This window comes from Myxine glutinosa, chromosome 12, assembly GCF_964187855.1.
Source record: "Myxine glutinosa chromosome 12, kmMyxGlut1.1, whole genome shotgun sequence".
Classification (NCBI taxonomy): Eukaryota; Metazoa; Chordata; class Myxini; order Myxiniformes; family Myxinidae; genus Myxine; species Myxine glutinosa.
Window position 1 is genome coordinate 106,670,868 of NC_136272.1, and position 13,392 is coordinate 106,684,259.

At 43.8% G+C, this 13,392-nt stretch overlaps 1 protein-coding gene across 7 annotated transcripts in view; it reads left to right on the forward strand.

Moving 5' to 3' along the window:
* Positions 1–13,161, forward strand: part of INPP4A (inositol polyphosphate-4-phosphatase type I A) — a 93,185-nt gene extending 80,024 nt beyond the window's left edge. For 6 of the 7 annotated variants that reach the window (XM_068132329.2, XM_068132328.2, XM_068132330.2 and 3 more), the window contains 7 exons: positions 1,823–1,946; positions 2,045–2,174; positions 6,571–6,711; positions 6,834–6,931; positions 7,066–7,178; positions 8,006–8,160; positions 12,183–13,161. In XM_068132329.2, coding sequence (XP_067988430.1) covers positions 1,823–1,946; positions 2,045–2,174; positions 6,571–6,711; positions 6,834–6,931; positions 7,066–7,178; positions 8,006–8,160; positions 12,183–12,315 — 894 coding nt within the window. In that variant the 3' untranslated portion in view covers positions 12,316–13,161. Of the gene's footprint in view, positions 1–1,822; positions 1,947–2,044; positions 2,175–6,570; positions 6,712–6,833; positions 6,932–7,065; positions 7,179–8,005; positions 8,161–8,800; positions 9,117–12,182 lie in introns of those variants that run through there. The other variant, XM_068132335.2, reaches the window with a different exon arrangement.
* Positions 13,162–13,392: the final 231 nt, after the last annotated feature.

Here is a 13,392-nt window from a genome sequence, read left to right on the forward strand (position 1 = left end):
AAAAGATGTTGAAATTGACAAAAGTATTTGGTCTCCACAATTCCTTATTTCATTGTTAATATTACAGAACCTTTGTTTTTGATTCAAAACTTAATATATCATTTTAAATCAAAAAATAAAAAGAAATGGCATTGACAAAATTATTGACACCAGAGACATCATATTTGGTATCACAGACTTTGGACAAAATAACTGCAGTCAAGCGCTTCCTATAGCCATGAATGAGCTTCCTACACCTCTCTACTGGCAGTTTTTCCCACTCTTCTTGTGCAAACTGCTCGAGTTCTCCCAGATTTGAAGGGTGCCTTCCGCCAACTGTGGTTTACAGATCTCCCCACAGGTGTTCAATGGGATTTAGATTTGGACTCATTGCTGGCCACTTCAGAACAGTCCAGCGTTTTGTCTTGAACCATTCCTGGGTGCTTTTTGAAGTGTGTTTGGGGTTATTGTCCTGCTGCAAGACCCATGACCTTCGACGGAGACCCAGCTTTCTGACACTGGGTTGAACATTGCACTCCAAAATGCCTTGGTAATCTCCTGAGTTCATGATGCCATGCACACATTCAAGGCACCCAGTGTGAGAAGCAGCACAGCAACCCCAAAACATCACTGTACCTCCTCCTTGTTTGACTGTAGGGGAAGGTATTCTTTTATTTGAAGGCTTCATTTTGTGTTCTGTAAACATAGAGATGATGTGCTTTACCAAAAAGCTCTAATTTGGTCTCATCTGTCCACCGTAGGATTTGGCTTGTTCAGGTGTGTTTTGGCAAACTCCAATCGGTCTTTCTTACGTCTCTCTCTCAGCAGTGGTGTCCTCTTGGGTCTCCTACCATAGAACCCCCTTTCATTGAGTTGGCGACGGATGGTGCGAGTTGAAACTGTCGTACCTTGTATCTGAAGGTCAGCTTGAATCTGTTTGGCAGTTGATTGAGGTGCTTTCTCCACCATTCAAACAATCCTTCGCTGCAATCTTTGATCAAGTTTTCTCTTGCGGCCACGTCCAGGGAGTTTGGCTACAGTGCCATGGGCCTTAAATTCCTGATAACGATGCGTATGGTGGACACAGGAACATCAAGGTGTCTGGAGATGGACAATGGACATGTAGCCTTGACAATGTCCATGCTTGGCTACAATCTTGTGTCTGAACTCCTCAGACAATTCTCTGGTTTTCTTTATTTTCTCCATGCTCACTGCGGTACAAACAGTAACACAAAACAGCAGAATGACTCCTTTTCTCCATTCAAACTGGTTGAATGAGTGATTTTTATATTGCAGGCATCTGCAACTCACCACAGTGAGTTCAATTCCAAAGTAAAGGAGAGTCACCTGCTTGGAATCTAATTATTTCTAACAACTTCTGAAAGGTGCCAATCATATTGTTCAGGCCATTTTAGGATTTCTGTGTGGAATAAGCTAAGATTTAGTAATTTTTTCAGCATTTTTTGTTTTGTTCCACTACAAACCAAAAAAAAATACATATGTGGATACCAAAATATTTGTTAATTTCAACAATTTTCTGGAAGAAATGGTGCATTATTTGAAAAAAGTGCTCGGGTGCCAATATTTTTGACCATGGCAGTATGACTTTTACAATCTTTATTTTATTTAAATTGAAGTATCAACTTGGACATTGCTTGGGGTAACGTGTTCTGTGAACTCTCCAGTTGTCTCTGCTGTGGTTTGCTTTACTGAATGTCTGCATCCAATCCCCTTTTAACACTTTTGATGGTTATGACATTGTTTAAGTGATGTCCTGACGGGTTTGAAAACCCAAGGCAGCAATGAAAGTGCTTTATTTTTTATCTCACCGCTCTCCTCCTAGCTCTCGGCGCTGGTGTGTGGTTTTGTGGTGAAATTGCGGAGTTGTCTCAATGATAGTGGTTTCCTGCGGCAGCTTCATACAATCGGCCTACTCGCCCAATTTGAGGGCCTTCTCAGCACTTATGGTGAGGTGGGGCTCACCCCTTTTCATGGCTCTGCCTTTTGTATTTCGTGTTTAAATATAACATCTGCCCATAATAACCGCCATTTGTTCTTGCATCAGGTGAAGAGGTCGGTATGTTGGAAGATATGAGCGTCGGAGTGACAGACCTTCGCAATGTCACATTTAAGGTCATTTCTGCGGCCCCAAATCCCACCGCTGAGGCACTAATGCCTATTATCGATGGAAATAGGTGAGAGTTGCGGCAATACAAGCAAACACAGATGGAGGCCATGTGCAAACACAATAACTTGATCTGTCGGTTTACTTTTCTTTATGTGCCAACCTTATTACCACTAATCTCACGTCGCTTTACATCCATGTCCCTTTTATAACTAATTTGCATATACAGTCATGTGAAAAAGTAAGTACACCCGATGTAAAGTTTTGAGTTTTTCAACATATTTCAACATACAGCTTTTTGATCTTCATTTCAACAATATTGATAGATAAATGTGATATAATATAACAAATATCATGAAACATTTACATTTTGTAGTCCATTGTATAATTTAAATAAACATAAATGCAAATTTCGCATGTGGAAAAAGTAAGTACACCCCTACATTTATCACTACTTCAAATACCTAAAATTTGAATCAGGTGCACCAGCTCAGGTGCAAATGATTAGAACATTGTTACAGAGGATCTTGGAGGAACCTGTCATATTTAAACCTCAGACATTTAGTTTGGTTTGCTCTTTGTTGTTGAAGTGTGCGGCGTCACCATGCCTAGATCAAAAGAGCTCTCTGAGACCTTCAGAAAGAAGGTTATAGATGCCTACGAGTCTGGGAAGGGATTTACAAAGATCTCCAAACAATTTGAAATCAATCATTCGACTGTCCGGAAGATCATCTACAAGTGGAGAAGATTCCAAACAACTGCCAACTTGTTCAGGCTAGGCTGCCCCAGCAAGTTCAGCCCGAGAGCAGGCCGCAAGATGCTGAAAGAAGTCTCTAAGAACCCCAGAATGTCATCACGGGACCTACAGGTAGCTCTTGCCACTGTTGATATCAAAGTGCACGAGTCTACCATTAGAAAGAGGCTGCACAAATTTGATCTACATGGGAGGTGTGCCAGGAGGAAACATTTGCTGTCCAGAAAGAACATCAGGGCAAGACTAAAGTTTGCCAATGAACACCTCGGCAAAGACCAGCACTTCTGGAACAATGTGCTCGGGACAGATGAGTCAAAGGTAGAGCTATTTGGCCACAGTACCAGAAGACATGTTTGGCGAAAACCATAGACAGCATTTGCCCACAAGAACCTGATACCAACTGTAAAGCATGGTGGTGGAAATATTATGGTTTGGGGAAGCTTTGCTGCATCAGGGCCTGGGCAGCTCACCACCATAGAATCCACTATGAATTCTTCATTGTACCAGAGGGTGCTTGAGGATAATGTGAGGCCATCTGTCGGAGGGTTGAAGCTCAACCGAAGGTGGACCTTGCAACATGACAATGACCCTAAACATACCAGTAAATCCACCAAGGAATGGCTGAAAAGAAAGAAATGGAGGGTTCTGGAATGGCCAAGTCAAAGCCCGGATCTAAATCCCATCGAGATGTTGTGGGGGGATTTGAAACGAGCTGTGCATGCAAGAAAACCCTCAAACATTGCACAGCTGAAATAATTCTGCATGGAGGAGTGGGCAAAAATTTCTCCCAGTCGATGTCAGAGACAGTTATAAGAAACGCCTACTTGAGGTTGTTTCTGCCAAAGGGGGCAATACCACCTATTCGAGCCAAAGGTGCACTTACTTTTTCCACATGCGAAATTTGCATTTATGTTTATTTAAATTATACAATGGACTACAAAATGTAAATGTTTCATGATATTTGTTATATTATATCACCTTTATCTGTCAATATTGTTGAAATGAAGATAAAATAGCTGTATGTTGAAATATGTTGAAAAAGTCAAAACTTTACATGGGGTGTACTTAAGTTTTCACGTGACTGTACATGTAATCTCTAGGCCGGGAAATTGGTCGGTGTTCTAGCACCGTGGCCTACTTTTGAGAGATGCTGTGCGATTTTTGACCATCCTCAACCTAATTTTTGACCATAAGTTTTGGATCCTGTCTGAAGGATGGCATATTTATCCAGGATGCAGCGACCCATGCACTCAATTTCACAGGGAGACAAATCGAGAACCAAACGACTCGGACGAGCTTGCTACAATAATCTATGAGACATTGTGCCATCCTTCAGCCTACAACACCTGGTCTTCCATTGTGGCCTCCCGTGCCATTAGAGTACACGGGTTAGAATGGGGAGCATTTTGAGCTGGTGCTTTCAGACAAGTGTATGTCATATGATCACAAAGGCAGCCTGTTCATTGAGGAAAGGTGTCACTAAATTCCATTGCTCTCACTCACCACCGGGATAAATCCTTTTATTTATTTTAGTTGCTAAGCCATTAATTTCAGCAAAGGTCAGATAAGGCAAAAATGACCATTTGAGTGGATGCAATAGAGCAGGAGTAAAATTTATAGGGAAATCTAACTGCAGTTTTCTTTTTTACGTTTCACGATTTGGTCTTTCATTCCAAGTGCTTCGGCATTCTCGGCCTACGAGCACCTTGTGGACTTGCACAGTGCTTTTGATGAGCAAGATCGGAGGCATTCTAGAGGTATTATAGAGAAGCATTAATAAACAAATCACAACTTTCATTCTATTATTGGCACAATTTCCCCACGTTTTCCAATGTCTTTTTACCTCTGCCACTGAAGGTGGACGGAGGTTATGTTTTCACCCCTTTCTGATTGTCTGTCTGTCTGTGAGCAGGACATCTCAAAACGTTGTGCATAGATTTGGACGAAATTTGGTGGACGGGTTGGGAGTGTGACAAGGACGAATTGTTTAGATTTTGGTGACGATCCGGGTCTGGATCCGCAAATTTTTTCGGTGATTGTTCGCCATTGAGAGATAGGGCCAAAAACAATTTATATCAGGATATCTCAAAAAGCTGTGGACTAGTTACGAGAAAACTAGGTAGATGAGTTGTTTTGGTGACGAGATCAGCGATTAGATTTTGGTTCAGGTCCGGATATAGATCCGGCCGATCAGTGGGATATAAAAGGTAAACTGTTCATTCTGGCAGAAGTATGTGCTCGACTGAGTGTCGTTCTAGTTCTCTATTTTATTGTCATGGTTTGCGCTACCAGCAGTACTTTCTCTTCACATCCTCTACTTTAATATATATATTGTCCTGTCATTCCCCTCGGTGAAGACCGGGAAATCACGAATAGCCAAAGTGAGCGTTAATGGAGGCGTTCAATTCAATAGCGGATTTTATAACTACACGCGGGAGGAAGAAAGAAGAAAAAGAAGCTGAAGTGTACAAAAATAATGAAAGGCTTTATTGCCACAGATGCCGATAACAAGAAAAAACCGACTATAAAACTAAAACCTAAATGGAGCGCTCCCTCGCCAGACGTATAACACAGACACAGGAGAATATAACTGAAAATAACCATGTGTGTAGTGTGTAACTTAGCTCAACCAGCTCGGGGTCTCATCAGGGATCGTCCAACTATCGTCTGAGGCCCTGGCGTCGCTGCGCGGGAAACGCGCTCGTTGGTGCGAAGCAGGCCTCACCGGGCGACTCGCTCGCCCCTGACTCGTCACGCTCCAGCGTCAAGCCGCGCTTGTACGCTCGTCGCTCGCACGGAGAACCCAGCCCTTTGTCCGCGCTCTTCATCCTTACGTCCAAACGAACAAGGGAACAAGGAGACGATGCCGACACACAACCGCTTGCACCGAGTTCCAGAACGTCCAACCGGCACAAGAGCGAGAGGGTCCAAAGCAAGATAGGGTCCAGCGTAAGAGGGCAGAGAGAGAGGAGAGAGAGAAAATGTCGGTCTCCTCGTACTTTTATCGACCCCTCGTGACATCATCTGTCTCTCTCTACCAATGCCCACAGGCCACCACTCCCGTGTTTCGCTCTCCTCCAATGCCTGCAGGCCACCCTTTGACGTCATCGGCGGGCCCTGCCAATCCGTCCTCTGCTTCCCTCTCAGCCTTCCTTCCACCAATCCGCAGGAAGCTTCTTGCCCCGCCCCTGGCCAATCACAAGTCCTTCCTTACTCCGTTCTTCCCATTGGTCAACTCCCGCCAAATAGCGAGTCGCTTCTTGGTCTGCCCTGGCCAATCACGAGTCTCTGGGGCGTTCTTCGGCCTGCTTGAGCGATGTGTGTTCAACCAGGCGTTGTTGTTAGCCCTGGTGTTGCTGTCTGGCCTATTGGTGGTTTTATTGTTATTAATGCGTTAATTAGTGTACTAATGGGCCTGATTAGTGTCTATGTGCAGTGCCATATGGTACAATGGATAAATCACAAGGTCTCACTCACAGGGGAATTAACGTAATCCCTACACTAGCTAACATGCCCCATTCTTCGTTACGGGGACGAATATACACTTAATCCGACATTCGGGCTAAACAGATCCCTGACTTATGTACATCGAAGTGGTTCTTTCTACCCACGATCATCGGAGCACCTACCTGTGCAGATCTACCTGAATGTATATATCACTACCCAAAAATTCATAACAATATATATATTTGTATTTTAACCACCACACCAGGACCGGCTTCAACATTCGAGTCCCTCTTCCGCCAGTCATGTTTGACTCTCTTCCACGAGAGATCCAGAGCGGGATGCTTCTGCGGGTTCAGCCGGTCTTCTTCAACGTCGGGATTAATGAGCACCAAACACTTGCAGAGAAGTATGATCTCCAGAGGTCTCCACCACATTTGGCTCTTTTTTTTTTATTTGTTGAGGACATGGTCCATCATTAAACTATACTTCCTAAAGTCGACTACAAACATCCAATGTGTCTCACCACAGGTTTGGAGACACAACTTTGCAGGAAGTGTTAAATCTAGAAAATTGGAGTCGATTGAAGGCCTACTATGACCAGTTCAACGAAGTCCTTCCAGATGAGTGTATGTACCTTGGATGCCTCAACCTATATATAATGGAGTGGATCGTAACAATTTTATATGATTCGTGTTGAAATATTTAAGTCTTAATGAAAGAAGAGAGATTCTCAAACCTTCCTTTGTTGTCCACCCCCTAGGCCTCCCATTGTCCCGGAGTCAAACATACCTGCCAGAGCTGCTGCGTTTCCTGGGTCAGAACGTGAGCACACACCGGTCCAAAAACGTGGACATACTGTGGCAAGCTGCTGAGGTGAACATCATTTTTCATTCTCTTGGTGGGGGGGGGGGGGGGGGGGGGAGGGAAAGGGTGGTATTGTGGGGGAGTGTGTGTGGGTGTCAAACATTCCGCAAATTGTTGCCGACATAATATGTAAACTGTTTTATTAACATCTTATGAGCTTTAATGTCATTCCCATCGAAACACTTGTCTTGTGATGCTGTGACCTCAGGTTCTAATCCCATCTGTACTGTGGCGATTTGTCCATGATCCTTTCATTCATGTACAAGTACATTAAAAAAAACCCACCGTTTAGAGGCCATTTTTCCCCGCAAAGCGGGGGTTGGCCTTTTTCGGGGACCGTGGTTGTTGTTGTTTTTTGGTCCCCTTTTTGAAGCAATGTTTTACGGCCGGATGCCCTTCCTGCCGCCAACCCTGTTTGTCGCCTTTTTACGACACAGGGAATTAACAGTGAACTGGTACTCAATTAGCCGACCTCGGAAGGATGACAGGCTGAGTCAACCCCTCTGGCGTTAATTCAGCAATCGACCAGGGATTCGAACCCAGGATCCTTGGATCCTACGCTGGCACCCTAGCCGCTAGCCCAACACATTATCCTCTCATAATATCCTTGTTATGTCTCAGTACATTGCTATTTCTTATAAATGTATTTGTTCTCTACGTACTCTATGTACAAACGGTCCCATGAGTCTGTAGATTAAAAAAAATCTCATTATTATTACTATTATTAATATATTGCACTTTAGGTACTTTTAATTTGAGTGCAGCAGCACATGCCATTCCGGGCATCTCTGCCTGATGGTTTTTAACTTTGTGTATCGTTTTGTATGCACAACCAGATGTGCCGCCGGCTCAACGGCGTTCGCTTTACAAGCTGCAAGAGCGCCAAGGACCGCACAGCCATGTCGGTGACACTAGAACAGTGCCTCGTGTTGCAACAGGAACACGGGATGGCGGCCCAGGTGTTCGCTCAAGCGTTGGACTGCATGCGCAGGTGAGAAACGCTTCCTTAGCCTCACCACCCCCTCTGTGGTGCTAAAGCATGCATCATCTTTCACCTCGTTGCGCAAACATTTCACCTTGTTATTATTATTATTATTATTATTATTTGTTAACCTTTTTGTCCATGTTTGTGGTCGATTTTATGAAAGTGTTTATTTGATTGTACAAACTTCGTTGCATTCTTCTCTTTCCATTCCTCACACAAATCGTTAGACAATTTTTTTTTCAATAATTGTAACTTTCCGTTTTACCTTTTTAATAATATTATTTTAAAATGTTTCTTTTAAAAGAAAATTTCAACGCAAGCAATTCGCTGTAAGATTTTGAAATGTATGCCAGGCCATACATTTCAAAAACCTTATCCGAATTGGTTCCAAATCATCATGCATTGTGGCGTTTCACATGAATCTAACCCAAAACCACATGACGCATGTCCATAACCAATCATCGGTTTCCTTTGCTCTGGGAAATCGTGTCCCAAACCCCTCACCCTCCCTAACCTTCCAAACCTACAACTTGCTTCTGCAAAACACTGCTCTGTCCTCCCACTCCCCCCTCTACCGTGGCTTTGGGCCTGGGATTGTGGGGGGTGGGTGGGTGGGCGGTCGGCCGGGTTTTGTACCCTGTTGCAGCGTTGGCACTCGAGAGCTAGTAACATGGAAGAACGAGAGCGATTCGTCTCCAAGGGAGAACAACTGGTCAGGGTCTGCCCTGCTGTGTTCGCTGCCCATGCTCGCGCTCAGCCCTCGCATGCTCTTTGCCTGGCTCTGCTTGAGTCTCGCCTTCCTGGCCACACGTTTCCGCTGTCGTTGATGCAGTTGGCATACGATTGGAAAAAGGGGGTTGGCAAAAAGAGCCGGGAACTTTGGTGGAAGCTTTTAGACGCGCCTTCTGATTCTAGGAGACTAATCCCCATTGACTGCAAGAGTTTCGATAATCTCAAGGTTTTGTACACTTCTGTAGGCAGAGTTGCTCTTCCTTTCAATCTATGCTGTGTTTGACCAAGTTTGCACCTTCGATGAACTTTCACCTCCACCCTCACTCTCCTCCATCTCCACATCTCGTAAACCAACTGTCTTTCCATAATGATGTCTTACCTGATTTCCTGTCAACCCTCCATGTTTTGCCCCATTGTTCTCTTTCCTTCCTGTCTGCAAGTCTTCTTTGCTTACCAGCATTCCCATACATTATTGCTCTTCCCAGATTCTTCACAGCCCATTGTTTCAAACACCATGCATGCCTTAGCATAACCAGCAAACTGTCACTTGAACATTTTTACAGGCCATTTCCATCTTTCCCACAGCGATTATGTTCTTATGCGTTTTCAGAAAAGATATGTTTGTTAAAAAGATAATCGTTCGTTTGCATTCAAGTTCACTTGTGTCAGGGATTCTACCCCAGAACAGGATGTAAGGATGGTGTGTGCTATCCTGACACGTGTTAAGTCCGTGCTGAAAATTTCTTGTTTGCAAAATATTTGAACTTTCCACGATGTGCTCGTCGTTAGCGTACGCGTATTGGACCACGATTCAATTACAAATCTGTCCAACTGGCTGCATCATCTACGATGCATGGCCGTGCCGCAGGTGCGGGTGCCCCTGCACGTTCGGGAAGTAAATTACAATCCGTGCAGGATGCCGGTGATAAGTCGCCCACTCTTCACACAAGACTCTGAGATGTTTAAGGGCCGCTAACCAACGGCAGCAGACAGAACGGCCAGCTTAATGCACCACACAGTCAAGCCGTTTATAGTCTGCTTGAGAAGCGAAGGCAGTTGTGCTACCTCTGCGTCATCGTGTCAGACCAATTTCACGGAGCACCAGTTATAATTATTCGTCATGAACACTCGCGTTTCGGGGGAAGAATATTTTACGAGCTAAATGTGGAACTGAATAAATGATGGGATTTGAGCACTTTATTTTCTCAGATAAAAGTTAAACTGCATATTTATACAGTATTTTTATATTATTTTGCAATGTTTAACTTGTATTACCTCATCAGCACCTTTCATCTGTGTATATATATATATATATATTATATATATATAATGTGTTTGATTGTATTCTACATTTCCAAGCATTTCTGCTGTATTCCGGGTATGTGAATGTTCACGTTGACAGTTTATTACAGGAGGCTTTATGCTGGAGGAGCACGCTTACGCTTGAAAGAGGCCAGGGTTACACAGGCCGAAAAAAATGTTGCTGGTCTCTGGTCAGACCAAAGTTCCAGAATTGATGCGGCGATGCGGTTTTTTTTTTTTTTTTTGAAAAGCATGGATTGCACATATAGAGGTGTTTTTTGTGTCCTCATGCCTTGCCGTCCTCCTCATCTGCCGTGGCGACGTCCAGAGAGAAATTAAAGACAGGCAGCTAACACAGGCTGGCTTTTTTTGTAAATAATGAACACAAGCTTAAGTTATTTTAAAATGTATTTATTCTGAAAATCATTAAGTTCTTCAAGCATATTATAGACTGCCATTTCGTTCTCGAGATCGTCTCGCCGTACCGTCAAACATTCCAATGCGTCGATCGCGTCAACAATGCGCATGCGCAATTGGTCTAACAGGCCGATGGTCTCCCACGATCTCTTCTCCCAGTCCACCAGATTATCACAGACACTTACAACTTCATGACAAATGAGATAGAATCCAGGCCTAACTAACGAGACCACCCGCAGCTCTCTAGGCCTTCTGGTTGCTTCACACGAACCCGACAAAGAACGTCTTCGTTTCAATAAATGACAATATCCAGCCGATTGGATTCATGACGGCACGGCACACAAAATTACTCATATCTTTGGAACGGCTGGGTGGATTTGGACAAACTAAACGTAGTTCTGTAGGGCAGAACCGTGCGCGAACGTCGATACCAATGGCGACCATCACAGACCCATATTTCCCGAGATAGCGCGCCGGCCCGGCAACAAGAGGCGCGCGCTGTTGTCGGTACCGTTGGAAAAAAAAAAAAAAAATTGTTGACGCGCTGACCAGAGACCGGAAATATATTTTTCTCGGCCTATGTGTGGGTAAAACGCCATGACACTTGCCGCCTTAATTTATCGGACCACGAATGTTGCTCAGTACTTGACCGCGATGGCGGATATGATATGATGCTTGACTCGAACAAGTGTTAATATGTCGTGCTTAAATGAAGAGGAGTCGCTTGCACAGCTAAGTAGAATATATGCATTCTTATGCTTCGGCATTTAAGGTATTATATGTAAGAAACTATCTGGTGGTATAATCGAGAACTTCCTAATGAAGGCCTGCTGATGCATGACTATTCAGCGACAGATTTTGATTTTTGCATGATGCGGAAGGACTTTTGCTTCGGAGATGACCGACCTCATAGTCCCACAAGTCAAAAGTTTGGCATCTCCTTTTCTTTTGGCTTTGGCAATTTCCAACAGCAAGTGGAGAGCAAACGCTGCGACCACGATTGGCGCTTTCTTTTGGGAACTCGTTGGTGTCAACATGGGTTTTGCTGACGTAACCCTTGAATGTGTTTTGTAAGCAATATGTTTCAGCATTCTATACTGCTGGACTTCTAGAAACTTTTCTGAAACTCTGGTTGCTTTTGCTGCTGTCTTTTTGAGTGACATGGGAAGTTTGTATGTGTTCTTGTACTGCAGTATCTAGCAACACTGGTTTCTGGCACTTTCTGCTTCTGCTGTTTTGTAATAAAGAACACCAAATGTAACTATCCTCGTTGTAGCGTGAGTCTGAGAAAAATTAAATTTGTTTGGTTATGTCATCTTTGCCGTGTCTCGTTGGCTTATGGTGCGTGAAGAGTTTTCAGAAACTTATTATCTGAATGTCCATGTCTATTGTTCGTTGTCCGATGCCTTCCCTTTCCGCAACTTTCCCCTCCTGTCACCACGGACGGCATTGCATGCGTTTCCATGAATGTGCATTTTGTGTGACGTATCCATAAATCACCTTATCCACCTTTTCCCTCATGTACCCACACATGTGCATGCCGCCCCGACCCCTGCCTGTCGTACATCTCGGCTCAGCGAGGGTTGCCGCCGTGAGAACACCATGAAGAATGTGGGCTGTCGGAAGTTTGCCTTCAACTCCCTGCAGCTCGTAACATTTCCCAAGCTGTATCGCCCGCCCGAAGGCACCTACGGTAAGGTGGACACGTGAGGCGAGGCCCAATCGGAGCTTTCACTTCCAACTCGAACACCAACTCCATTCGCATATCCAATCCACCTTTACTCCATCGAGATCATTGTGCAGGAATGATCCGCTCACTTCAACAGGTTATGATAATGATGCAAATGATGGCGTCGGAACTCACGATGCTCAATTGCTCATTGTTAAAAACAACGAGAATCATTCAGCATGGTGCTGTATGGCAGGGGTATGATGCTTGACAATAACTTGAATCTGGATGTACTCGAGTTGAATAGCATTTACCTGCATTTCGACGAGTGTAACTTTCACCGAGGTGGGTTAGTTAAGCTTTTACGTGTGTCGCTGCCATGCTTAGGCCTGTACCTTGTCGAATAGTTTGGCTAAACGGTACTTGCAGGCCAGGCCATAGAGTTAATGTAACTATTTTGCTCACACTGTTAAGGGAAATAAACTGCTGCACTGAGTACACTAAGAGTTTGTCCTCTGTATAGAAAGCCTGCATACCCAAAGCACCCACTGGTCTAGTGTTATACAAATCGACAGTTATTTGTCGCACTAAATATTCACGCATATATACATATATATAATTAACTCGTATGAAATCAATATTTGTGCTTGTGATGAGTGTTGTCTGTGTTGCATGACATGTAAAAAAAAAAAAAAAAAAAAACGAAATATTTTAATCCTTTGTCTGCACTCAAGCTAATGCACTGAACTTCAAACGGAAATGTCTATGTTGGTAAATAAATGTGATCAATGAAAATGGCTTCTACTGACTGAATTAATGGCTTAGTGGTGCTACTGATTTTGTGGTGCTATCCGCCCAATAAATCTGTGACTTGGTGCTGCTACCTTCCCAGTGGTGACCTGCCTTTGAGTTCCACTCACCTAATTTTATCTGATCTCTTGGGTTTGATAGATCAGAGAAATTTATTTTCAATATTATTTTTTCACACTCTGGGAATCTTGTTGTTAATCTCTGAAAGTAGGATTTGATCCTGGAAACTGCCCAACTTGCATGTGACAAGATAGCCGGCTTTGAGGAATGTTGAAAATGTCCCGATTCTACGCTTTTCGAGCACAGCA